Genomic DNA, 27,971 nt, shown 5'->3' on the forward strand with positions numbered 1-27,971 from the left:
CATTAGGAGGGAAATCCTATGAAAACCACAGAATTCAATTATCACATGTTAAGGATCCAAGGAGATAAACATATATCCCTTTGTGGGTGGAAAAGTGCCAGGAAATGGGAAAATAGCAATAACAATGTACTAAACCTTATAAGAAGAAACACATGATTACATTTTCATGCCCTTTAAGTATTGGAGAATTGCTCTCTTTTATATTTGAAGTTTAATAAAATTCATGCCAACCAGCTTCAGTTCCACAAACAAATATTTATTGCTCATTTATTGTCCGGCTAGACTGGGTAACGAAGATGAGTTAGATGTGGGCCTTGCCCTCACGGCTCACGGTCTATTAAGGAGAACGGATGAACGACAAATACCTAGGTAAGGCAATCCGGTGCACTCTAAAATCAAAGTATGTATGTGTTGCTATGGGACACAGGCGAGAGAGCAGTAAATTCCAAAGAAAGCCAGTGACAGAGGCCACGTTGGAACCGTGCCTCGAAGCGTGTGCAGTGTTTTCAGGTCAGAGGGGGAGTGAGAGGAAGTGACACAGCACCAGGGCAGGAGGGACAGAGGCAGGAGGGACAGAGGACCGGGAAGAGGGACGTAAAGAGCAGTGAGCACCGAGGCAAGGCGTGGGCTGAGGAACAGCCGAGGTGGCGCAAGGAGGGCAAAGTGCCTGAGATACTGGGGACCGAGTCCAGCTCGTTCCAGGCGTGAGGTGAGGAGCGGAGAGGGGTGAGTGACAGACACAGCGTGTGGCTCCTGGACACCTCGGGTTGTGCAGCAGAGTCTGGAGCAGTTTTGAAGGCGGTGGGGTAGATGGCGAGGTCGCATGCTGGAGAACCCGGAGAGCCTGGGTAGTGACGTCAAGGAAGAGGCCAGCTCAGATCGTGCACGGAACAACTGGGCGGGCACATGGCGGGCACTAAAGGGGAGGGGACAAGGAACAGCCCCGATGAAGGACAGACAGAAGTAGTAGAACGGGGCTAGAAGGAGCCAGAGTTGTAAGAGTCCAGGGAAGTGTGGATAAGGGGAGTTCGTGACAGAGGCAGGGATTTAATGTTACTCAGGTATTTTCTGAGTGATGTTACTCCTGGTATTTCCTGGCTCTCTGGAAGATGTCAGCGAAGGTGACACCTCCCTCTTCTCTGATGGCCATGCCACTACTTGCTATCTTTACAGTATCTAATGCCATAGGGAAATCTAGAATAATATGAATCATAAGCAAATTTAAATTTCTTTAAAAAGGCGTATCTCCTTGACTTTTAGAAACTGACTTGTTGCCTCAACAGCTCTTTTCATGGGACTCTGTCCTTCGGAGAAGTATTTGTAATTTTGTTGTACTTTCGAGGACATTTGAAAACAGGGACTGTGCCATGTACAAGTATTGCATCTCAAGTAAAAAAAAAAATTAAACCATTGGGATTGTGTCATACTTCAGAATTAAGAAATGGGCTTTTTATACTCATCTTTCAACTCTTAGAGTAAGTCTCCGCCTTGTGAACATTTGAATTGTGAACGGTCACTGGTGCACTGTATAAGACTTACTTTGTCAGCTTAGGAATGAATCCAACTTAATGAACAGTTCTCTCAGAACAGAACCCATTCATAAGGGATTTACTGAATGTGTCTTTTGGAGTATCTGCAAACTCCATTTGATTGGAGCTTTCTCTCACACACACACACACACACACACACACACACACATCACACAGAATTTATATATCAAATATGTAATATAAAACCAATTTTTATCTATTAAAATCAGTGTCTACTTTATTGTCTCTCATTATGAAGTTCATATGTGTGAACAGGTGATAGGGAGGTAATACCCTAATTCTGAACGGGGTTGCAAACATTGACGAAGTGTGACGCTAGGACTGTTACCATCATTTTATCTGACTTCAAGTCCGGTATTAAAACACACTGCCAGATGCATTTACCATGCCCAGGACTTTTGGAAAGGATCCAGTTGTCTGGCTACACGTCTCAGTCCACATGTGCTTTTCTACCTGGTAATCAGATAAAGATGCTAAAACATAAAACGAGCAGGTCATCAGATTCATTCCTAAGTGAATTCAAACCATAATGGTATAGGATTCCTTTTCTTTACACAAAAGGCAACTCTCACAAGTAAAAAAGGCTGGATGACTTTACCAATAGCTCCTTAGGATTCTAACCATTACTGCAGAAAGTTCCACTTGTTTATTTCACAACTAGGAATGATGAGAGAAAAGACTGTAATTCTCTCTTGCCATGTGCTGTGGGGAAATGTTAGAGGAGACCCTTCTCGTGGGCCGCAATGAGCCAGGATCTTTAAGACACACTTCAGGGGACCTCAAACATTGACCGCTGACTCATCTCTCTTGCGTTCTTGACAATTAACATGGGCTCTGCCTTTACCTTTTCTCTCTTTTACAAAATGAAAATGGTTTTAATATTATATAAAATCATACTTTCTTATGATTAAGAGAAATGAACAATGCAAAAAATATACAAAAAATCCTACTGTCAAAATACTCATCTAGTTGTTTTCTGTACCTGAATGCACAATATTACCAAGAAAAGTTACATCATATTACAGCTGGTTTTTAGTGTTATTTTATTCTGAAACTTCTAGTGATGCTATCAAAAATCACAGAGGTGCATCACCATTTTTATTGATTGTGTAGATGTTTGTAGATTTTTAGCAGAATTTGTTATTAAAATACTGTTATAAAGGCCTATACGTAAATCTTCATGCACTTGTCTGATTACTTCTTTTAAAAACTTGTATGAAGTATTGAGTAACTATAAAATAATATTTTAAATGTGTATAAAACATAAAAAATAAATATAAAATATCCTTTGTACACCACTATTCCTGTGTTGTGCTTCTTTTCTTCTTTCTTCTTTTTGGCCTCTTGCTTAATAAGAATTTTTTCCATTTTTTTCCCCCTCTCTGCTAGTTTGAAAACTGCATTTGTTTCTTTCTTTTTTTTTTACTAGTTGCCCTAGCAATCATAACATCTGCTTTTTCTCAACATTTGCTTTTCCTCAAACAAAGAGTCTTAGGTAACTTTTAACTCCAATCATTTCTCTTCTGACTTTAGTGTTTTAATTTTACCTTTTTTTTAATAACCCCAAAATTGGACCTTCCCCTGTTGTTCTGCATTGTAATCTTTGCATAGATTTATCCGTGCATTGACCCGTTATTTTCTGCACCTTAAGTCCTTCATCAGGATCACTTCCCTCCTTACCACAGTACGCTCTTCAAAACGATCTGTTGATGGTTCAGTCTTTTGTTCTTTTCTGGAAAATGTCTTATTTTTTTCTCTCTGTTTTTGAAAAATAGCTTTGACAATTTATCTCATTTTAAGTGGGCAGTTAAATAAGTGTAAGTTTACAGAGCTGTGTAACCATCACTGCCGTCTAATTTTAGAATATTTCCATCACTCTGAAAAGAAACCTTACAAGTGTTTGTAGTTAAACCCCACTTCTAGCCGATGCCTCCACTTGCCCTTCTATTCACAATCTGTGCAGATGGGCCTTTTCTGTGCGTTTCCTACAGGGAGACTCATGTCACACGTCTGGATTCTTTTGCTTGGCATGCTTTTGAAGTTCACGTCTATTGTAGCATGTATATACTCCCTTCTTTTGAATGATAAGTGTTCTAAGGCATGACTATTCCACATTTTGTTTATCTCTTCACTAATTGGTGTACATTTCCCTTTGGAGCTCTTGTGAATGCTGTTGTGAACATTCATGCACAAGTCTCTGTGTGGACGTGTCTCTTCCTTTCAGTAGAAAACCTGGGAATGAAACTCTTGGGTTGTGTTATTAAAGTATTCTTAACATTTTAAGAAGCTGCCAAACGGTTTCCCAAAATGACTGCACCAATTTTGTAATCGCCTTTAGCAATTACAGAGTTCAAGTTTTCCTGTGTGTTTGTCTAGACTTGTTACTGTATATGTTTTGTTGCTGTCACCATTCTTGGAAGTGTGATGTGATAGCACACTGTAGTTTTAATTTGCATTTTCTTAACAAATAGTAAGGTAGGACATATTTACATGTGATAATTGGCCATTCATACAACTTCTTAGGTGCAATGTCTATACAAATGTTTTGTCTTGTCCTTAAAAAATATAGTTTTGCTTGGCATATGACTGTAGGTGTATAATTTTATTTTAGTATAGAAAAGAACTATTCTATTTTCTTCTGGATTTTGTTGTTACTCTACAGGAATTAGCCATCGATTTGATTGTCTTTTCTCTCTAGATTAAAAAAAAAATCTCTGGCCATTCCTTGTTTCTGGTGTTCTTTAGTTTCACTGCGATGTGTCTATAAATGTATTATTTGTATTTATTTGTTCGTTTATCCTATTTGGGGTTCGTTCGATTTGCAGTTGTTATTTCATTTACCTACAGTATTTGCTCTGTTTTCATTCTTTGTCTTTCCAAAGCTTTGCTGAGATGGCTGTTAGGGCTTATCACACCGGCCTACATATCTCTCAACCTTTCTTTCATATTTTCTACTTGTTTTCTCCTTTATGAAACATCATCAGATTTATTTCCATGTTTCTAATTCTCTCTTTGGCCGTATCTAATCTTCTAACTCATTATAAACTGTTGTGGTAGGCAGAATAATGGACCCTTAGCTATGTCTGCTTCCTAACCTCCAGTACCTGTGCCTGTGGCACTTTACGTGGCAGAACTTCACAGATGGGATCAAGGTGAAGGATCCTCATAGAGGAATTTTATCCTGCACTATCCAGGTGGACCCAGTCTAGTCATGAGAGCCTTAAAAGTGGAAGAGGACGAAGACAAAAGGGTGGCTGAAAGAGACAAAGTGGGGAGAGGAACAGCGACTCAGGTTATGAGAGCTGAGATCTTTAACTCAGCTATAAGAAAGTGGATTCTACCAACCACCCACAGGAAAAGGACATAGATCTGTCCCTGCAGCCTACGGAAGGAAACTTAGCTTTGCAGCCGCACCTTAATTCTAGACCAGTGAGACTTGTGTTGTACTACAGAGCTACTAGGTTATGAATTTATATATAAGTTGCTGGTTTTGTAGTAGTTTGCTACAGTGGCAATAAAACAAGATAAATTAAAAAATTTTTTTTGTTTGTTTCCAGAGTTCTGCTTGGTTCTTTTTCAGTTACACAATTCATGTTTATAGACTCCTACTTAACACTCATTTTCAGTTTCCTTTTAAAATTCAATATAGTACCTAGACTGAGTACGTAAAGGTACAAATTTCCAACAATCAATGCCATTATAATGTATACATTACCAATAAAAGTAATTAAAAAAAATTCAATATAGTAAAAACATACTCTGCAACATGCATCTGACAATTTACTAAGATCTTTATAGATATGGTTTGGATTTCTGTTGTTGATGCTAGCTCTTTGTCAGAGTTCCTTGCATCTCTCTACATTTTAAACTTTTTATTCATCTATTTCTTGTGAGGGTGGTAATCAGACCCAGGACCTGCACATACTCTACCACTGAGCTACGTCAGTTTTTCAACTTCGGACTGTGTGTTCATGTCAAGTTCTGAGTTGAAAGTCTAATGTACTAAGGGAGACTGGTGTTTATTTTAATCAGGTGCCGCTAGAACATTCTGGGACCACCATAAATTAAATTCATAGCTTGAGCTTCTTGAAATTGCACAGGTAATATGAATGGATGTTAATTAACGTCCCAAACTTGGTGAACTAAGAATTTTCAGGAAGCACTTTTTCCCTACTCAAGGGTAAACTAGACAGAACAAGTTATCTACTGCCCCCTTGAGATGGGTGGATTCTTTCTAGTCTACCCTTACACAGAGGACATAGTCTCATGGTATCTCAGATTTATATCAGAATTTCCTACTGGACTTCCCACCCTGGGTAGGAAGGCTTCTCTCTCACTTCATCACGCTGGCCAAACAGAAAGTCACGACCGTCAGGGTTGCCCTGCTCCCACCGTAAAATATGGCTCATTTTTCTGGGTTCTAGTATTTACTCTATATTTTGTTTGACCCTGTGGCTTTATTAATGTTTTTCCAGTTCATTAATACTTAGAAATAAGAAGGTATTTTTCTTATCCTTCATTTTTAGTTGTTCTTAGAAGGATGGTTCATGGTAGCAGCTGCTCTGCACAAATGTCAAAAATAGACATGTCTGATTTTTAAGATGAATTCTTAAATGTGAAATGCTATATTTAAAGGTATGCAAGTATATGATTTTAAGTACCAGTACCATATTACAACGACATTTTCTGTCCAATAAAATAAAAGAGAAAATCACTAATCTCAAGCCTTTGTTGAATTCCTTTTACACTGGACTCAACACCTATAAAAGAAAGTGTGAATGTGGTACACATTTGGACAGGTACAAAATTTACAAATGATCCCCCCCACAAGTCAAAGTATTTTGTGTTTATAGGAGTTCCAAAGAGAAGAGTTTAAACATGATTATGCTGTGCCACATTCTAGCTTGGGAAGTCTACAGTGGTTGCCTGATGCCTTTAGAGTCAAGTTTAGAACATTAGAGTAGCCCGCATGATCCTACATTGTCTAATCCCTGCCCCAGCTCCCTCTTCCCCTCTTCTTCTAGCTCACTGGCTCCAACCTTACTGGTCTTGACTCTTTTTTCGAGTGCACTGAAATCTTTCTTACTTCCTCCTTCTGAAGGTCCTTTCTACCTTCCATTCTCCCTACTGCCTGACTGACCTGCTCACTCTTCAGATCTTACCTCACACGTGACTTTTTAAGGAATCTTATCTGCTCTTTTGCCACTGACTCACACATAGACACACACACACACACACACACACAACAGGAATGCATGTACACGTGTATACAAACACATGAGTGTCCAGATAACACTTAGCCAGCAACTCAGGGCAAAAGCTAAGTTCTTGTACCTTAGAGCATCTGGTCAACCCAAAAGAGCTATATAAATAGAGAAAAAGACCAAATTTGCTTAAAGCATCCTGTTTTTTATTTTTTCCACAGGACTTTCTGCAATGGTATAGTGTCATACACACTTCCTCTGCTAGAAAATAAGATTAAATGTTGCTCACTCCCATATCCTGGAACCTAGCTCAGTGTCCAACACATGGTGACTAAATGGGGTTTAAACGTGGGAAGCTGGGTTCTACTAGGTGGGGCAGATGGATGCCACTAAATCACATTGGAAATCATAAACAAATTAGAAAATGGGAAAACAAAACAGTAAGGACCAAGGAAATTTTGATAATGCACAATTCAGTGTGGAGAGAGGAATGGCTCTCTTTGCTCTAACCAATTTGTCATATTATACTAGACTTTGATGACCTAGCCCTGAGCAGAGAATAAAAGGAGATGTGCTCGTTGTCCTGCCCAAGGGGCTTAGGCTAGTGGTGGTCAAAATTGCCAAACACGAATTTGAATCACTGAGGACATTTGGGGATCCTCTTTCCCCAGAGATGGAGAGCTTTTCATTTCTGTGATGTTCGTAATGTACCAGTAGGAGGCAGTAAAGAGGACCTCAAGTTTTTGTATTGCTGTAGGTTGTGATTCTTGTCTTTGTGCCTGGCTTTGATCTTAGAGCTCCTATTAGTTCATCTAACTTTGATAATTATCTCCGAGGGTCTATTTCTCTGTTACATTCTGAACATTCTTCCTATCAGGTATCAGAGTAACACGGCTTCTGCTGTTCTTGAGACAATCACCAACATTCAGCCCAAAGAGAGTGCAGGTGGAGTGGGAGAGACACGGGAGGCCATCGTTTACAGATTGTCTGAAGATATGCTGAGCAAGCTGCCCCCTGATTATGTTCCCCACGAGGTAAGCCTGTCCTGCAGCGTGCGGGGTCGGCTCGCAAAGCTGGTTTCGATCCTGGATCAGTATTGATTCTGGACCAGTATGGCCCCATCCCGCCCTCTCTCTGCTCATTCCGTCTTCATTTCCAACTTTTCCTTTTACCTTCCAGTCTTCTCTTCCTTCCTTTTCGCATGCATCTTGCAAATTGTGATCTCCACTTTCTCCAGGACCATCTGCTTTCCATTCTACTCTGCTTTCTCCTTCGCTTGCCTTCCTTACCTGCACCCCTTTCCCCTCTTTGGGCTCCTGTCTTTGGATGGGCGGACACCTGAAACCCTGTAGGCTGGATGCCTTTCCCCACCTTTTCTACCTGCTCTGTCATTTCTTTTTAGGAACCTTTGTTTCTGTCTCCAGTCCCATGCCTTTCTCTCCCTTAGTGCTCTTAGCTACAGAATAGGAATGGGAGCCATTTAAATGAATCCAGTCCCCGGAACAGTCGGCAGTGATTTTTGGCTTCCTTTAACCTCCCAGGTGTTAGTTTGCTCACCTCAATCCGCTTTTCTCAAAAATCGTGTTTTTATCTCGAGATCCCCTTTCAAAATGATTAAGGATTCCCGAATAGCTTTTGTTTTTACCTACTGATATTTAATACATTCGAAATTTACACTAAAATTTTGAAGCTATTATTTTAAAAGAATAGTAACGAACTGCTTACATGTGAACATAAATAACACTTTTATTTTTTTTAAATATCCAAGACAAGAAAACTTATTGAGAAAATTAGTTCTTTGGCGCTTTTGAAAATCTCTTTACTCTCCGGGTTAATGGAAGTCAGCTGTATTTTCATATCTGCTCTTGCGCCCAGTCTGTTACACAATATGTCATGTAGCCTCTGATGAACTCCACTGTATATTCATGAGAGAATAAGCACATCCACTGATATCTTAGCTACTATAAAACTAAAAAAGAAAGTTTAACCTCCTGGGCCTCCTCTGCGAGGATCCTAGGGTCCTCGGGGGATTCCACACTGCAAGTTTAGCTCCTCAATAAAAAGGCCAGAGGCAGGTGTAGCTGCGGTCCGGCGTCGCTGTCCACATCCCCAGGTCTGGGAAAAGACGCGCTTGGCAGCTGGGAGCCCCAGGCTACCTGGCTACAGGCCCCTCACCTGCTGGTGGAACAGGAGAGTCTAGCGTATACCTCTTTTACTGTCCTTCTGCTCCTTGAGTTGGCCATGGAATGTTGTATTTGACCAGGTAAATGAAGCACGAATCGAATTATTTATTTGTACATCCTAACACCTAAGCCTGATGACTGAACAACAGTGGTTTGCTTGTTGTGGACTACGTGGCAGATGATGAATTTCGTTTGACGTTGTTGCTAACCTCCATGTCTCGAACCATGCTTTTATCTGAGGGATCCTTCAGAACTTAAAAATGTCTGAGAAAACATCATTTTCCTTGATGCTGCTCTGTTGCTTCCTTTTAAAATTTCCCCCACAAATTAATTCAGCCTTTGTCAAAGCTTTCACAATGACCCGGTTATATACCAACTTCTGCTGTGCCTTAAACTGTGCTAAACAAAAATTGAAACACCTTCAAGGCCAAAAAGTGGGAGGTATCCGTGGTTTGGCGTTCCTTAAGATGCTTAAAATATTTTAACGGTAGATAGATGGCCTGCTAACTCGGTTGATTTTTTAATCACTTCTGGAACGGATTGAATAAGGTTGAGCAATCAGTGAGGTTAATGTTTATAAGCAGCCAGTTTCTAGTCTGGAGATTTCCAAGCAGCACACTTACCCAGTCATACGAATGAGGTCATAACGGGGCAGTGGCCGCTGTTTTGAGGACTCATTATGTGTGCTAAGTGCTTTACCCACATTATATCACTTGGCCCTCTCAGCAGAGGCTAAGCTAAATTACAGAGCAAGAATCTGAACACAGAGCAATCTGCTTCTAGGACCTCCCATTTTAACAAAAACAGTTTTAGCCTGTGATGAGAGCCCGTAGCAATAAAAAGGTCTCCTGACCTCTCGAGACAGTTTTCTTTTCCATTGTGTAGATGGGAAACAAGACATTTGGTAAGATACTGAACTCAGTGGCTTTGATAAGGAAGTATTTTTAGGTGGGTAAATAAATTTGGTCCGGACAGACCTTGGGCAGCTCATTGTGTGTGGTTGTTGAAAGATAGTTGAACTGAAGAATATCTACCTGCAAAGATTTAAAAAAAATTGGTACACGAAAGTGAGATGAAATTTATGCTAGATGACTCGACTGCAAGCTTGGTATTGCCAGAGGGTACTTTGAAGCCCTTGTGATAATTTGGGTTTTTCAGGTTTGTTTGGGGCTGCTGTGCAAAGACCACCAGGCAAAAACTGAGCGTAGGGGATGTCACCAAGTAGATTTCTCTCTAGGAGGCAGTTTGTACCTAGAGATGGGCAAAAATTCTTTCTGTTCTAAGATCACTTACTTTTTAGCCTTCTGGCACTGCATCCTTTAAAATATGACAGTAAGGTGAATTTTGTAACTAGGAATATAATTACACCATTAGCTTCCTTAGCAAAAATGTGGCTTCGTTACTGGAAAAGAGACTGTCTGGTCCCAGAAACAATGAGACTCCTGCATAAGATTACAACAAATCTATAATTCTTTGTAACAAAAAGACAATTTTAAGCTGGAGCAATAATCACATTCAAAATAAGATCAGTACTAAAATTGGATTTTCAAGGGCCTAAGTTTTCCCCCAAGCATGTCTATCTCAAGTAAAGCATTTATTTCCATTTATTATTTTCTAATTTAATTCTTTTTTCAGTGGGGCTTTGCTGTGGTTGCCCAGGCTGACCTCCAGCTCCTATGCTCAGTGGGTCCTCTCATATTAGTTTCTCGAGCTGGGACTATAGGCACACACCACTGTGCCTAGCAGGTTTTTCCTTTAGAACCCTTAGAAGGCCATGGCAACTTATTGTGGCCAATACCTGGGCTTCGTTTCCCACTTGTGAGATTGTAAATATATTTCTACAATTTCCCTTTGCCTTAAGAGTAAATTTTCAAGCCAGGCATGGTGGCATATACCTGTAATCCCAGCACACTGGGTGGCTGAGGCAGGTGGATTCCAAGTCCCAGCCCTGCCTGGGAAACTTGGTAATGTAGCAAGAACCTATCTCAAAATAAAATAAAACAAAATATTTTTAAGAGATGTGGATACAACTCAGTGTGAAGGCCCTCAGTTCAGTCTCTCAGTATTACCAAAAAAATAAAAAAATAAAAATAAATAAAGAAAAGAAAAGAAAAAGAAAAAGAAAGAAAAGAGAAACAAAACAAAATGAATTTCAGCAGAGCAGTTGATGACTAGAAAACATATACACTGTTCAGAGCAGAGGTTGAGGGGCTTGATATGGAGGTGGGAAATGGCCTTGGAGCAGAAAAAAATGTCAGTTCTAGAAGCAGGATTTGGGAGACTACCTGAAGTTGAGTCTGTGGCTTGTTGGACTGTGGCTTTAATGTTATTTGCTCTGCTCGCACGCGTGGTCATGCTCACGCTGTGCTGTTTTACATCCCTGCTTCCTGCTGAGTTTGTGCTGCCCTCCTCCCTCGGGCCACTGGGGTGGCCCAGATGCAGCCAATCAGAGATGTGCGTGGTTGAAGGAAACTGTGCCCCATGGTGCCACCATACCTACGGCTCTTGCTTCCTGGTGAGTCTTGGGGCTGATACATCACTTTAGGTCCGCACTCTCTCGGGCGTCCCTCCTCATCCCTCTGGTCCTGGCATCTCTTAGACTGTGGCCAGCAGAAAGTTCAAAGCCCTTTATGAGTTCCTGCCTGTATGTATAGACAGTCTTTTCTAGGCACATGCCACGAAACTGAAATGTGAATATGTATTGGCTTATTTTCCAATAATTGTTGTTTTTTATTATTCCCACCACCACAGGCATTTCTATTGATTTCTTTAAAATGGTCAATGAATGATATATCAGAAGGAACACATGACACGTGCTTAATGGCTCTCCCACAAAGTCATATATTTTCACTGATTAGATTAAGAAAGGCTCCTTTTATTTCTCATAGCCAAGGCAACCATGATCTTAAGAAACCACAGTTAATCGAGTTCATTGGTACCTGCTCTGCAAAGATCTTGGTTATATTAACTTTTTCTGACATTTCTAATAACAACTCTGGAAGCTTAATGAAAAAAAAAATCCCACTGTACTCTTACAAAGGTTAGATTGCAAAAGAATATTTAACTGACACTTAGTACTTAATCATTTGAAAGGAGAAAAAGGTACAATTTATTTCAGCTTTGTAAAGTACATTTCCAATTATCAACTAAGTACAATGAGTAGGAAATAAAAATCATTTTAGTTGAACAGTAGTTTTTGAAGCTCAGAAAATGGGGACTTTAATGGCAAGTCTGGTTCTGCAAGAGATATTTTAGAGTTCATTTGGTCTGGTGGAAATAAATCCAGAGGGGGAAGAAGAATAGAGAGAGGAGAAGGCAGTGGAAGAGAAATGAGAGATGATACAAAGCCTTCTTTATTATATTGTATGCTTTGTTTTAGGTGAAAGCTCGTTTGATCAAAATGGGTCATCTTAATTCAATGAACATATTTCTTAGACAAGAAATTGACAGAATGCAAAAAGTCATTTCAATACTTCGCACCAGCCTGAGTGACCTCAAGTTGGCCATTGAAGGAACCATTATTATGAGCGAGGTGAGCACTTGGTTTCAAAGTCGCCCTCTCCCTCTGTTGTTGCCTTTTCTTAGTCACATATTTTATACCCTTGTGCCCTTCAGAACCTGAGAGACGCCCTAGACAACATGTATGACGCTCGCATCCCCCAGATCTGGAAAAGGGTGTCCTGGGATTCGTCCACCCTGGGCTTTTGGTTCACTGAACTTCTAGAAAGAAATGCTCAGTTTTCTGCTTGGATATTTGATGGGAGGCCCAATGTGTTTTGGATGACGGGTTTCTTCAATCCCCAAGGTATGCACTCGCAGGAGAGCAGGCACGCTTGGAGTACATGGGTAGTTGGGTGATGACATTGCCTCACCGATGTGTACTGCGTAACACACTCTGGAGGGGCAGCTGGTAGGTGATGGGTGTATCCTTTCAAAAGATGGGGGACACGCGCAATCCTCGTAGTGTAACAGATTCAATCTGAGATGCTTCTTGTGATGTCTCTTCCACAGTGTAGAGGCGAAATCTTCCCTTTTCGTTTTCACTCCTTTTAGCAAACCATCGATCGGCAGTTAGGACACTGAAAATATTTTTTTTAAAAGCTCTCAAACTTTTAGTTTTTAAATGTTTGTGCAAAAGTGAAGAAGAAGGAAAAGGAGCAGGAAGTGGAGGAGGAGGAGAAGGATCTCCTAGAGATGCAAAAATCGTTCCTAGAGGTCAGAAAATTAGACTGACTTCGAAAACCATTACACGGCACAAGTATTTAGTGAGCGGTGGGGTCTTCCTCCCTTCCTAGGATTTTGGGTCCCCACCACCGAAACAGTGTTTATAATTTTGCTTCGTTTATTCCTTCACTTTAGAAATGTGTACTGAGAGACCCCATAGAGTTCAGAAGGTTCTGACACTAAGCAAACTTTTGTCTTCTTGCATACCACACAGGCAGTTTTGTTTCTTAACAATTTGGGGGCATAGAGATGTTGGATTTCTTATGGCTCAGCACCTGATATCTGCTTTCATAACACAGTTTAAGAAACGCTCACCTCCATCCATGTTGCATAGAGGCAGCCGAACAAAGCACTACGTCCTGTGTAATGCCACTGTAGTGACCGTTAGGACAGGCACCATGGGTCTGTGGTTTGAGAGTTGGGATGGTGGTGGTTACCTTTAGGAGAGGGCAGCGATTGGAAGAGCACGAGTGGACTTCTAGAACCTGGGAATGCTCTGTTTCTGGATCTGCATGCTGGCTGTTACTCCCTTGGTGAAAATCCACTGAGCTGTGTGCTTACAGTTTGTACAGTTCTCTTTTATAAATAATACTTCAATAACTACTATAGTCTGACAGTATACATTTTGTTGTCCTGTGTGTACATACATTGGTCCTCTTGCCTGGTGCATTTTCAAGAGCCTTAAAAGCTTCTAAATTTGTAACACTAACCGTGGTGGTTTCTCTGAGTACACTGAACGATGCATAATGTACTATTGCGTCAGCAGCCTTTAGATTTGTAAGGGGCAGCCCTCAGATTCCACTGATCTATTTTTCTTCCAAGATTTCCACTAAATAGGAGGGGGAGAACTTTCATTGCTGTTCTTAGATTTCGTGTGTCTACTTTTTCTTTCTTGTAAGCCCTCTGTAGAGTAAGTTGTCACCAAGTAATGCCTGGCCTTTCCTGTGCCAGCCCCTCTGCTAACCACCTTTGGCAGAGAGTTGAGACCAGACACCTGTCCTAAAGGGGCCCATAATCTGCTTGGTAAGACGGACCTGTCGGCAGCCTTAGCACGATGTGATAATTGCGCCACCCAGGTGACAACAGAGGACAGAGGGGTTAATTCTGCTCAGTGGGGAGCTTTCCAAGGGAAGCAGTGTGTGGGATTTGCAGAGGCCCGAGCCACATGAAGACACGAAGGAGCCCAGCATTGCCGTGGCTCGGGAAGCAGGAGGTGGGACTGAATCTGGGTATGGGAAGTCTTCTTGGAGTTCTGGTTCAATCCTAAGGGTGGTGGGAAGTCACAGGAGATGGCAGACGGTGGACTGGAATGTGGGGCCCAGGGCAGTGAGACTCTCACCAGGTCCCCAGAGGAGAGCCAAGGACTTAGCCAGGAGCAGAGGAGGGGACAGATGTGACGGAGGGGTGGCATGAGGGTCCCTGAGAGAGCAGGAGAGGCAGTGGCTTGGGCTGAAGGCACAGTTTAGGACAGGGAGCGGAGGAAGAGGGCAGGCTAGAGGAGAAGGCAGAGAGGGAATCCCAGCTTGGTCAGAGGGCCGCAGGAGCATCGGGTGTGTGGGCAGAGAAGTGCATGGGCCAGAGGGGCTAAAAACGGCGAGGCTTTTGCGTGGACCTTTGATACCAACCAAGGGAGCAAAATTTGTCCCTGGCTCCCATAGACACAAGTGACTGGGTTACATCACATATCATGGCAAAGGATTTCTTTCAGTGGCTGTTTTTTATTTTTATTTTCCTTTCTCATTAAAAATGTGATTTAAAATAGCCAATCTTTAGCACTGAGAACTACTCATTAAGTGAACTAACTGTTAAATGTTACGAAGTAATCTTGAATGGTTAATATGTATGAAAGAATGCCACAAACCAGATACTTAAAGAAATGTGAACGGAGAGGTACATTTCCATTTCCTTCTTCCTCGCTTTCGCTTATAAATAATGTGCATAACCTTGTCTGCGATTGCTTTCTGCTCATTGTATAGAAGACTTGAGGCCAATGCTCCCTGAACACTGACCACTTGTTGGCTTCCTTTTCCTCCCGTTGATTTGAAGGACGAAATACTTCCTGTTCTGCATCTCTAGACCAGTTCTAGAGATCGGGAAGACCACGGCCGCTGTCCGTTCACAGGCGCTGTGTAAACAGAGCAAATCCTTTCCAAGCGGAAGACTTTCGGTCTTCATGTGACATCACCAATCGATTTCTCAGTAGGAGCGCAGTTCCTGAGTTTTTTCTTCTCACCTGCACTCCTCCAATGAAAAAGAAAAAAGAAATTTTTTTTTTCTTCAACCGGAGACATTTAAGTCAATGGCTTCAAAATTAATCCCACACATTCCCATAAAAAACACAAAGCAGTTTGGAAAGAGGCTGTAGAATCACCAGGGCTAAAGGAGACTGTAAAACACTTGAAAATGTGGTATTCACATATGACTTAATTTTTGTCATCTGGTAAGGTAATATGACTTGGGACACCATCTGCCGTGACGCTCATCATGCCCCTGGTGACTTCTCAAGTGACTCTGAGATCCGTGCCCGCCAGCACAGGTGACGCGCTTGGGCTGCCCCTGCAGGGTCTGAGCTGGCAGTGTTTATAGCACCGCTCGTTTGCCTTACGCCTGGTCTGCTGTTCTGCCTCCCCTATTTGCAGGGGCTGAGTCAGCCACTGTGGACCTCATCTGGTATTTTCGCCCCCTTCACAGTCATTTCTGTAGCGTTTGATGAGCTCAGCCGTGTGCTAACTGGGTTTGATTATTGAAACGGTCAAGCTCTGTGCATTTGTGACCCCGTAATGTGCGTTCGGTGGTGTAGCTGCGTTAGTGCCCAGGTTTGCCTTTGAGGGGATTCCTCAGGCCAGGACAATGTCGGTCCTCTCCGGGGTTTTCCCAGCAGCCATGGGCGCACAGAGTCACCTACTGTTTAAGATTGTGCTTCTTGGGAGTTCTCAAAGGATTGCTTTTCCCTCGGATGGGCTTTTTTCAGGGCCTCATAAACCATGGCATACACCATTATTTAGATTCTGGTGTGTGTGTGTGTGTGTGTGTGTGTGTGTGAAGGAGGGGTGTTTAAATTCATTGAATAAGAGCTGTGATGAGCCCGACTTCAAGCCAGGGCACCGACTGCCTTTCAAACCTTCTGATTGGTTGCCTGGCTTTGCTGTGTGATTCTGGGTGTGAATCACGGGGGCTGCTAATAGCCTGGAGGCGGAGACAGTCATGCTGCCCAGGCCCCACACCCCTGTATTACTATAACCACACAATATCCTCATTTCCCAAATGTGTACCTCAGTCTGAAGCGCGATGCCATTTAGATACCAAACTGCCCCATTTTTTCCCTGTGCCCTTTCTCGGTGCCTTGACAAACCCTGGCAGACTGCTGTAGCAGAATCAGTAACAACTTCTGCTCTAAAATGAATCGAGATTTGTCACCTAGAGGGGATTTTGCTGAAGCAAAGAGACAGGTAATTGTTGTCGTGTTATCTTGTGCTTCTGTGAAAATTACCAGCAACCTCTTGCTTGGGTGTTTGTTTTTGTGGCAATGTCATCGGCTCACTGCAATTTCTGGAGGCAATTTCTGTCTTGAGAACAGTTCGTAAGAGCCTGATTGGTTGGGGTGAAAAGGTGCACCAAGGGCTAACCGAAGGTCCGGATTGAAAGGGACTGGGGCATGGCTTCTTACCTAGTGGCAACTCTGCACAACTCTGGCCGCATCCCAGTGTAACTGTTGGCGGAGCTGGGGTCACCCCTCATGTTGGAGGCGATCTGAGTGAATGGAATTTGAATAATAGCACTAACCTTCCTTATCCCCAAATCGCAGAGCCATAGAAAGACCGGACTTGTGCGAAATGCCTGATTGAATAACAACCTGTCTCACTTGCCTTTGTGCATGCACGGGAGGGGTTTTATACTTGGCCTTCATCACAACCACATCTCTTACGATTCCAGTCTTGCACACAGTCCCCCTCCCTACCAACCACCCAGTCACTTGTGATCTGGCCAGCTGCCATCACTGTACCAAAGCCACTTTCTCCAAAGGCCGCCATACCTAGTGGACCTTCCTGCTGACTCCGTCCCCTGACTCTAGCCAGGATGCTAATTCTGGCAGCTCTTCCAGACCTTGGCCTCCACGCATGCCCTTTCTTGGTTCTCCTCCTGCCTCTCCGAGGGCTGCTTCTCAGCTGACTTTGTGGGCTTTATCCAAGCACGCTCTGTCTTTGTGCCTGGCCTTCTTGCTGATGGCCTCTGCCATTCTCGTAGGTATAAGTATTCATCTCTGCCCGTGATTGGCTCATCTAAAGTCCCAGTGGAGGACTTTGATCCTGCACTGACACCTGCCAGTGTGACCTCACCAGTGACATCACCCCTTGGTGGGATTCTGCAGTGTTTCCTGTGTGTCATCGTCCAGGTCACATCCACTCGGGTGACGGGATCCTCATGACCTAACCAGTTGGAAGAGGAGACCAGGAGGGCACAGGTCATGGAAGACAAAGAGCAGGGAAGGTCCTCAGTAGTAACAGGTGAAGCCAGTGGGCCAACAGTGGTCGGATGGATCTCACAACCAGAGCGCGGTTGGTGAGAGAAGGCCCGGCAGAGCTAGTGGGAAGGTGGAGGGATCAGGTTTCAGGGAGCGTGAGAGAAAGGAGGAAGCAGGTGGAGAATGGTGCGGACAATGTGGATAATTCTTTCAGGAAATGTGTTTTCAAAGAGGAGAAGCAAGTTGTCAAAAGAAAAGACTTCCTTTCTCTTTTATAATATCTTTTTGGTACCAGGGATCGAACTCGGGTCCTTGCACTTGCAAGGCAGGCGGCAGAACCACTGGGCTAAATCCCCGGCCCTCTTTCTCTCTTAATAAGTGGCTTGAGCCTGTTCAAATACTGGTGGAAAGTAGCCAGGAGAGAAGAAAAGAGGGAGGCCAGTGATAGCAGAGAGCAGGTAAAGAGGCCGGACGAGGTTGATCACACTGCTCTGTAGGAATACTTTGCCCACTACCTGATGCTTTCTGTTTTCTGTTTAACGACAGAAGCAAAGTCATCATGAGAAAGAAGACAGCAGCAGAAGCTTGAAAAAGACAGCTAATGGGGGACAGGAAGGGACCACTAAGTGGTTTTAAGAGCCCTATCGAGGGTCTTCATGGCAGCTGTGTGATGGTTTCTGGTCTAATTTGGCAACCTGATATCCAAGAAGGGGAGCTTTTGGATCCATCCATGGTTGGAGTCTTGGCTGGTGAGGGATGAAAAGAATGGATCTGAACAGAACAGGAAAGGAAGTGAGAAGGAGGAGGAAATTGATGAATTAAAAATGATGAGGTCAAGAAACAGGGAGGCCAAGTGCAAGTGGGGTACTGAAGAGACCCGGACACTGGCGGAGTGCTCAGTGCTTAGGGGCAGATGGAAGCCCATGGCCAGAGGCTACGGTTGTCTGTGTGGCGGAGATGCTCATGAGGATCTCTTGTGGGGGCAAGGTGTTCTGGACTGAGCCAGGCTCTAGTAAGGGCAGGAAGGTAGAGAGAATGTTTTGTGAGGAGGTGGAACCCTGCAAGAGGAAATAGTGGGAAAGTTTAGGAGGGAGGGAAGAAGTGAACTTTGTTGTTAAATGCAAGAGGCAGAGAGTAGCACAAGAAAAGAGATCAGTGTAGGGAATTGCATTTCAGAACATGAGGCTTGGTAGGTAAGGCGATGAGTGTACTAAGGTTTTGTTGGCACCCATTGTCTCCTGGATTAATAATATTTCACACAACGTGTGTCTTCGGGGGCTCTGAAAGGAGTCAGCTCGTGCTCCTGACAGCCCCCGTTATTTTACTTTACTATGAGGCATTGCCCTTTGTACTTGTCACACTGGTTCTTTAAACAGATGTGCGTCAGTGACTGTCTGTGACCCGTCTTAGGTAGTTTTTTACACAGCAGCCATTCTCAGACCTGCCCTCCACTGTCGAGTCACCTGGGGTGCATTTAATCCACACCAGTGCCTGGGGCCCCAAATCAATTATATCGTGGTCTCCGGGGAGGAAACCTCTTGAATCTGTACCAGCAGCTTTTCCTCAAAGCTCCATTAGATGTGCAAATGTGTGAGGAACCTTGACCTTAGGCTTTTGCTACCTGGTGTAGTGTTTTCCAGCCTGGGACATGGGCCTCACCCTTGACTTTCGTTCTGCATCAGAACCCCACTCTTCAGTAAGAGCCCCTCTGTGAGCATTGGAGTTTGAGGAGAAACTCTGTGTTACATCACGGGGCTGCCTGGGCCATGCCTCCAGAGGTTCTGCCTTTGTTGATCTGGACTGTGGTCTGGGAGTTTTACAAGCCTCCCAGTGGCTCCAGTTTTCAGCATTTTCAGATGCTTGTCTCATAGCATCCAGCAAAGTCGGGAAAGGTGCCTGGTGCATTTTTGTTCAGTTGGGTGGATCAACCCCATCTTTGTTTAATGATTTCTGACCTTTATTTAACTTAGCAATGAACTACATTTGCTTCTCATTTGGGGAAAAAACTGCCTGTCATAAACTCATGTCAGGAACATCATTTCTCCTTATCTTGGAAGATGCTTCTGGGTGGCTTGGTAACTATTTAGACAGGAAATACTGCGCAACCTAAGGCCCATTACAGAAGGACTGGTTCATTTATTAAGGGAAAAAAATCTTGCCAATTTTTGTTATAGGACAATGGCTGCAGAATACCAACCACCTCTTTATAAAGGTGAGAAAAACAACCTTCCTGATTAGCTGTTCCTTTCGTCCTTCCACAGACCTTGTATGAAAGGGTTCTGAAAGCACACCACCGCTTTCTTTAAGCCGGCTGATTGCACCAGTCAAACAACAGGAATGAGTTCGCTGAAGTGTTGGATTACTACTATTATTGGAATTAAGATGTAACAAGTGTTGCTTTGGGCCCGAGTTTCTGAAGTATAATCCTAGTTTAAAAGTGAAAGTTTCAAAAAGAACAAGCTTGACAAGTGTTTTAAGACTTCATTGTGCTTTATGAGTTTCAAGGGAAAGACATTTTGTAAGCAGCTCATTTGGACCACCTGTGACTCAGATGTTTAAATAGTCAAAATGGGTGCATTTTCATGTGGGAGGTTAAATTTGGGGAAGGATAGGTTATTATTGTTCAAGGCTCTCTCCAACTCTTTGTTTCTTCCTTTAAACATATGAATATATGAATCACTTTACTACCACTTTGAAATTGATTAAAACTAAATTTGTGCCCAACAAAAAGCCCTTATTTCTAATCCCTTATGAGGAAAACTGTATCAGTAGTCTTAAATTATACAGGCTTCAGAAAAAAACATATTTTGCTTCCATTAGACCTGGAACCAGTGTTTGAGGAAGATGGTCATTCGTATTTTTTTAATTCAACAATAAACACTTTAGTAGATTCGCTCGCTATCCCTTGAGAGCCACAGATGATTTTGCGGGGGAATGGGTACCAAGGATTGGACTCAGGATCTGAGCTTGCAAGGCAGGCGTGGTGCCACTGAGCTAAATCCCCAGCCCTTGATGATGTTCTTTTTAGAGAGGCAAATCAAAACTCTCAAGACTTGAAAGTAGACATATTTCCTTCATGTTCTCTAACTGAGAATAGCCCATGGAACAGTTCCCTACCCTTTACCCTTAGGCCTCGAATGTAGTCATTTGGTATTTTCCTCCCTTGGTCAATCAAGCTGACTGCTCTATGTTCCACCTACTGGCACACTAGGCATGCTTCTTAAATATTAAGAGACCTGCTGGGGAGTCCGCTGGACACTACCTTGCATGCTCCCCAGTAGGAGAAGATGAGAAGTCTTGGTCTCTCCTTAATGGTTGCTAAGGGTTTTCAGAGCTCTTTGACAAAAAATCTATGAAGCAGATGCCTTACTAAGAACCCAGCTCCCTCTTCATCTGGCACCTCTGGCATTGTCCTGCGAGCCATATGGAGTGGGGTCAAATTTGCAATTTAGTTGGAACTTAAACAGTTTTGGAAAAATTCAAGTATTTAACTTGCGCAGATGGATAGTCAAGACCAGGATTCACGTCTTAATGCTTTATGACCTTGTGGTTCATAGATCAGTGATGAATTTTAAAATATCATAATATGGGGTCAATTTAATTCCAAGTACTCGATTTGGATATACAGTGTCTAATATGCCACATGGATGAACACGTAATGTTGAATGATGAAGGTGATATTTTTATGGAGTGACTTAGAAGGGTGGATTGGATTTTATTATTGTGGTTATGTATACCACTGACTGGCAAACACACAAAATGTTTTATTACCAGAGTATAAGATCCCCGGAACGGAAGTCAACATAACCACATGCTGATCGTGATTTCATCATTGTTTTGTTTGATTACATTGAAAATCAGGGCCTCCAAGGAACACCATGCACAGTACAGGCAATGACCAGCAGCTGCTCTGGGCAAATTTCCACCATGTCTCCTGTTAACAAAAGTTCCCATTTTGTATCATAAAATCCTCTTTTCTTACTCTGACCACCGTTTTTCTTGGATTAATGCAAGGGCCCCTCTTTAGTTTTAATGGTGCTCTGAACATGCTTCCTTAAGATGCCTACACAATGAAATCATTGGCCCGCTGGAAATAGTCAGTGGCTTTCTACCGGGCATCCAATGGAGTGCAAAGCAAGGGCAGGCCCTGACTCTGAAAAGCCGTGCCCCTGCCATTGTTCCAACCCTGTCCACATCACCTTCCCACTCACCTAGCCTCCGTGCCTTTGCACATGCTCATTTGCTAGTGCAAACTGACCCTCTGACGGACTCCTGCACTGTTTTCAAGGGTTGTATTCAACTTTGTCTTCTCCATTGAGCCTTCCTTGAGCTGCTTCTTGAGCTTTGCTCACTGCTTCGTTCGTAACATTGTGCTGATGTCTTGCCCCACTCCACCTGCCCTCACTGAGCAACGTTTTTTCTATGTTCTTTTTTCTTTTGTAGGATTGGAAGAGAGGGCCTTGTGCATGCTTGGCAAGTGCTCTACTGCTGAGCTACATCCCCAGACCTTTGCTTCACTATTTTAATTTCGAGACAGGGTTCTTTCCAGGCTGCCCAGGCTGGTCTCAAACTTGCACTCCTTCTGCCTCAGCCTCTTTACTAAACTGGCATCACAGGTGTGCCCTGCCTCCCCTTAGCTTACATACAGGGTCAGTGGATGGCCTTTTCATCTCTGTGGCCATCCCACCCAGCATGACACACACTCTAAGGAGAGTAGATGAGTAGAAGAAATGGTCATGCAAGTGCTTCTCCTCATGTCTAATTTAGGAATGGGGAGAACTTGACTTGAGTAGTCCTGTCTTTTCTTCCCATCTCTAAGGAATCCTAACTCAGTGCTTGGGATTATACCTTATAACTCTCCCTTTCCTCCGACTCCCATTCAAGCCCAGTAACATGTTATTGCTTATGTGTTGCTTTGGCTCTCACAGTTCACTATTTAATAGTAGCAAGGACATACACACTCCAAAATTTTACTCACCGGAGAGCCTCATAATTTGCAGGATGCACATGGAGGCTGAACTATAATACACAGGTCACAGATGAAACCTAAAGTCCATTTGGAAGTTCAGGATATTCTTTCTAATAGAAAATGCCACTCTCCAAGAAAGACTTCTCTTATTGAATTGAATGGCATGATTTGCAAATATTAAGTTTAAAGAAAGGCCACAAGATTCGGAGCCACATATTATCCTAAAATAACTGTATTATGCACATTGAAACACGTAGCTTTTCTTTCCGGTGAGATTGCTTTGTTTGATCAAATTGAAAGTCAGGTTTCCTATTATGGCATTATGCCTTATTTCCTTAGACTAAATGAAATTGTTCCATTATAGCAAATAGAAGCTTGATAATGGTTTGATTGGAGTTTAATTGGAATGCTGTTTCTCAGAATACTTTACCATTCCGGTCACACATTCCATATTGTGTCTTCAAATAGAGTCTATGAGCTACAGTGGGTTATGACCCTTCTAGGACTTGAGCAGTTGGGATCCCAGGAGACTTTGAAGCCAAGGCCCCAGGGTAAGGCGGAAAGAGTGCTGTTCTGCTGTCAGCTGCCAGGAAAGATTTACCTCATCACAGTCCCCATGGAAACAAAACACTGGGAGAAATGGCCCCCTGGGGTTTGGTCTCAGCCCCCCTTGGGATGGGCATGAGGTTTGGCAATTGATCAGCAAATAACACTTAATGTTGCTTCCTCTGTGTCTCTACCCTGGACTACACCAAAGCAACAGTCTTTCCTCTTTTTCTTCAGGCTTCCTCACAGCCATGAGGCAGGAAGTGACCCGTGCCCACAAAGGCTGGGCACTGGACACCGTAACCATCCACAATGAAGTTCTGCGGCAGACCAAGGAGGAGATCACAGCGCCCCCTGTGGTAGGTGCTACCGGAACCAGTTCTGGATCTGGGGGTGGAAGTTCAAGTTCTGCCTAAAACTAACCTTGAGTGCCTCTGTTAAGTCTGTCCGCTTTGCAGTGAAGGTTTCCTGCCTTGGAACCAAGAGGCCTCAATACCAAAACCTCCATCTCCCAGAGCAAGACATTATCGGCAAGGCCTAGGGGTCCTACAACTCCCCAGGCTACTTTTGTTTTTATGTACTGCAAATTGAACCCAGGGCCTTGCCTTCACACTGAGCTACATCCAAATCCTTTTTTATGTATTTGTTTTTATTCTAAAATTTGAGATAGTATCTTACTATGTCACTAAATTGCCCAGACTGAGCTCAAACTTGTGATCTTCCTGCTGCCTCAGCCTCTCACCGTGCTAGGATTACAAAACATGCACCACCCGCCTCTGTGTTTCTTTATAATCACAGGAGAAGTTGGTGTTACATTAAAAGGATTTTCGACACATCTCGAGCTACTGCTACGGGTCACGCAGAATCACCTGTGGTAGCAGAGTAGTGGCGAGTGTCCCTCTCTAGCTTTAGGACCTGGGATAGCAGGATACCTGGCTGAGGGGGAGGACAGATGCTCTGAGATAAGCAGATGCCACTGGGAGCCACTGCTTGGACACTGATCTGCTCAATGGACCCAGGCAGTTCTTTACCCTTTATGACAGGACAGCCTTACTGAAGGAAGTTGGGAGATTCAGGTGCTGTGTTACAGGCTCGGTGCAGGACCCACACGGACATGCAATACATCTTAGTCCTGTTTTCTCTTTCTCTGATTTTCATCTCCTGATTTTTCAAATCATGGGCTGCAGCAGATGATTTCTAAATTCTAGCCATACACTGTGCCACTTTATAACAAGGACCATAACATATTCCTTACTGCATCAGAGACCTCAGGATAAATACCTTTAACCTCTGTATTTCCACCAACCTCTCTTTAAGGTAATTTGAGTTATTTTGACCATACATCTTAAGATTCTTCTGACTTCTTCCTGCCACATGGAGCCCAAGTCACTTCCGCATTTGCACGTCCTGGTTACAGCTGCACCCTGCCTCCGGGTATCCAAGTCGGTGTTCACTTCCTGAGGCTGTCGTTATAAAGCCTCACAAGCTGGTTGGCTAAAAACAACTGAGATTTGTTCCCTTGCAGTTCAAGAGGACAGAAGTTCTAAGTCAAGTTATGGACTGTGTTGGTTTCTTCAAGAAGGAGACTCTGAGGGAAGATTTTTGTTGTTTAAACAACAGAAATTTGTTTTCTCACAGTTCTGGAGCTGGAAGTGTGAGAGCAGGGAGCCAGCATGGTCCGTTTCTGGTGAGGGTTCTCTTCTTGGTTTACCCTGGCTGCCTTGTTGCTGAATCTTCACATGGCATAGAGAGAAAGATCAAGCTATCTTGCATCTCTTCTACAAGGGAACTAATGCCATCAGACCAGGGCCCCACCTTCATGACCTCATCATCTCTCAAGGCCTCCATTTCCAGACATCATCACATTGAAGTTTGTGGCTTCAGCCCAGGAAGAGTGGGGGAGGGGTACAACTCAGTCTATGACGTTCCATCTCCGCCCCACCCCAAATTCATGTCTTTCTTGCTTGCGAAATACATTCATTCCATCCCAACTCAGCCTTATCCAGACAAATTATGCACTTCTAAAATACAGTGACGGAGCCTGAACAGGAGAAATATCCCTGCTCCAAAAGGAAGAAATAGGAGGGAAGGGAGGGATGGTGGGTCCAAGGAAGTCCAAAACCTAGCAAGACAAATTCCATTAGCTAATAAGGCTTTTAGAAATAATTCTGTTTGGTTCTGTCCTCTGTCATCTGAGCTCCTGGAGTGGTACCATAAACCCCACAGCTCTGGGCAGGGGTCCTGCCCCTGAGACGTTAGGCAGATGTCCTGTGACTTATTGAAACTAACATGGCGGCTGGGATGACCTCCCACATCACCCGGGGCGTCCTTTTTCTGAGGTCCAGTCCTATTTGGACCTCTTTCCTCATTTCTGGTGATTGTTGGTTTTTGTCAGTCTTCTTTCTCATTGTCACACCTTCTTCCTTTTGTATTTCTCTGCATGTCTTCTCTTCTTACAAAAATACCGGACATACTGAGTATAGGCCTGCCCTAACCGCCATGTGCTTACCTAAACTAGTTACATCTGTGGAGTACCTGCTGCGGACGGTTGTGTTCTGAGCTTCTGAGCGGCCCTAAGTTGGGGTGGCGTTGCTCGGTCGACCACACTTTCTAACTCTTGACTTCCGAAGGTCCCGAGATGGGAAAAGGACCCTGGAGGGGAACAGGGTTTACTATAAGTAGGATGGCTCCTGGATGGTCGCCTTGTTCACGTGGATAATTAATTAGCAAGCACTGAGCTAACGATGGAAACTATTATGTCTTCCTTTTCTGAGGCTGCCCGCGATTCTGCTGTCAAGCCACATGCCTCTGTGATTCAGACGTGGTCCTCCTCGAGCTCAGAGCACACACAGGGCATTCCAGAAAGCGCTTTGTCCTTTCTGTTGATTTACACTTAATTCTCTTTGCACCTGCTCACCGGAAATGGGCAAAGGGCCGCCGTCTGCTACATCAGTGCGCTTTATGAGCTCCCCCTCCAGCCTTTCTTTTTCTAGTCCAGCGTTCTGTGGCTCCCCAACCGCCTGCACAGTGAGGGGCTCAGACCCTCCTTCACCTGGACCCCTCCACGGCCAACCGCTAACTTGTGACTGTGGGACCTTCCCTGAATAAGTTGCTTGGGGTTCTCCGCCCGTCCGGCCTTCTCTATAGCCTTTCTCCTGTCCGGGATGTCTACCCTCTCTCCTTTACCCGTCCAAACACAGCCACCCCCTCCACCCGGGCCCTGGCCACCTAGCCCCAGCCCGCAGTGAGCGTTCACCTCCCGCTGTTCATCAGGCAGCAACAAGTAGATGCGGCTCTTCCATTCAGGCGTTTTAAAAATCTTTTCCCGTTCCAGCGTGTCTTGTCTCCCCGACCTGAGGGTGAGGAGCGCCAAGGCAGGTGAGTCTCAGCGGAGGAAGGCCGCAGATGCTGCCCTTCGGCCTTGCCCTTTCACGCTCCCTTGCAGTATCACGACCGGCCTCTGGGGGCGCTCTGATGCCCGGGGGGGGGCATCCCTCATCTAGTAGCATTTGAAGGCTGGCGTATGGTTTCTGGCCGACTTGACAACCAGTAACGGGTGCCCGTCTTAAGCACCTATATATTGTTTAATCCTTCACCTTTACACTTGGCTCTTCCAGGAAGGTGTGTACATTTACGGGCTGTACGTGGACGGGGCAGCCTGGGACAGGCGGAACGGGAAGCTCACAGAGTCCACCCCCAAGGTGCTCTTCACGCTGCTGCCGGTGCTGCACATCTTCGCTATCAACTCCACGGCGCCCAAGGACCCCAAGTTGTACGTGTGCCCCATTTACAAGAAACCCAGGCGAACCGACCTGACCTTCATCACGGTGGTGTACCTGCGCACGGTGCTGTCCCCAGATCACTGGATCCTGAGAGGCGTGGCCCTTTTGTGTGACATCAAGTAGGTGTATCTCTGCCTGCTGAGGACCCCAGGAAGCCTGGGACACCTCAGTACTGAGAGACCCCGCCGGGGGTGTCTTTTCACCCCCACAACTGTTTGCTCGCTCTCTCAATTAAAAGGTGGAGCTCCTCTCCTCATTGTGCCTTTCCTCAACTTGTATCATAGCAGTGCTTAAAGAAGATGATTCCCAATTTGTGTTTTTTATTCCAGGAAATCATATTCGGTTATAAGTGCTTTTTAATGGTAACACCCTGCCTTCACACACTTTAGGAGGTTTAAATTTGTAAGATCTAAAACAAAAGGTGAATGTTATATCCTGAAAGGAGACAAGCACTTGAAAATTTTTCTCTCCAATGAAAACTGCTTTCCCTCAAATGAAATCTGTGTTGTCTTTGGCTTTTTTAGATGGCGGTACTAGGAATCAAACCCAGGGACACTCTGCTGTTTTTATTTTTAATTTCATCTTGCTAAGTTGCCCAGGCTGGTCTTGAACTCACGATCCCCCTGCCTCAGTCTCCAGAGTAGCTGAAGTGACAGGCATGTGCTGCTGCACCCAGTGTCTTTTGCACCCAGTGTCTTGAGCCTGCTCTTTTCCCATTCCTCGAGAAATGGAACCTGAAGGGTCCAGGAAGTGTCCCTTAACAGGACAGCTGGGGAGTGTCAAGTGTTTGAGACAGAAAACCCACTGGGATTGCTGCCCTTGTAATTTCTTTTAATTGTATTTAATAGTTTCCTTTTATTTATTTATTTATTTTTTCAGTACATTTCAGGCCCAGGGAACTCTGACTCTCCTCTCTCTCTCTCCCAGCCCCAGTTCTGCGGGAGATAATGAAACACATTTCTAGGCAGCAAATGGAGAAGGAAAAACAAACTCCATCAAATGAAATTAGGTTATATGCCGCATGTCTTAAAGGCAGAGTCTTTAAAAAGTG

General features: G+C 44.0%; 1 protein-coding gene across 1 annotated transcript in view; it reads left to right on the forward strand.

Moving 5' to 3' along the window:
* The window catches only part of Dnah8 (dynein axonemal heavy chain 8), a 258,133-nt gene extending 230,835 nt beyond the window's left edge, over nucleotides 1-27,298 (forward strand). Inside the window, 5 exon segments of the mRNA XM_010638857.1 lie at nucleotides 7,632-7,788; nucleotides 12,317-12,469; nucleotides 12,553-12,742; nucleotides 23,376-23,497; nucleotides 26,756-27,298. Coding sequence (XP_010637159.1) covers nucleotides 7,632-7,788; nucleotides 12,317-12,469; nucleotides 12,553-12,742; nucleotides 23,376-23,497; nucleotides 26,756-27,043 — 910 coding nt within the window. The 3' untranslated portion in view covers nucleotides 27,044-27,298.
* Nucleotides 27,299-27,971: the final 673 nt, after the last annotated feature.

This window comes from Fukomys damarensis, unplaced genomic scaffold, assembly GCF_012274545.1.
Source record: "Fukomys damarensis isolate Sample0158 unplaced genomic scaffold, DMR_v1.0_HiC HiC_scaffold_20, whole genome shotgun sequence".
NCBI lineage: Eukaryota > Metazoa > Chordata > Mammalia > Rodentia > Bathyergidae > Fukomys > Fukomys damarensis.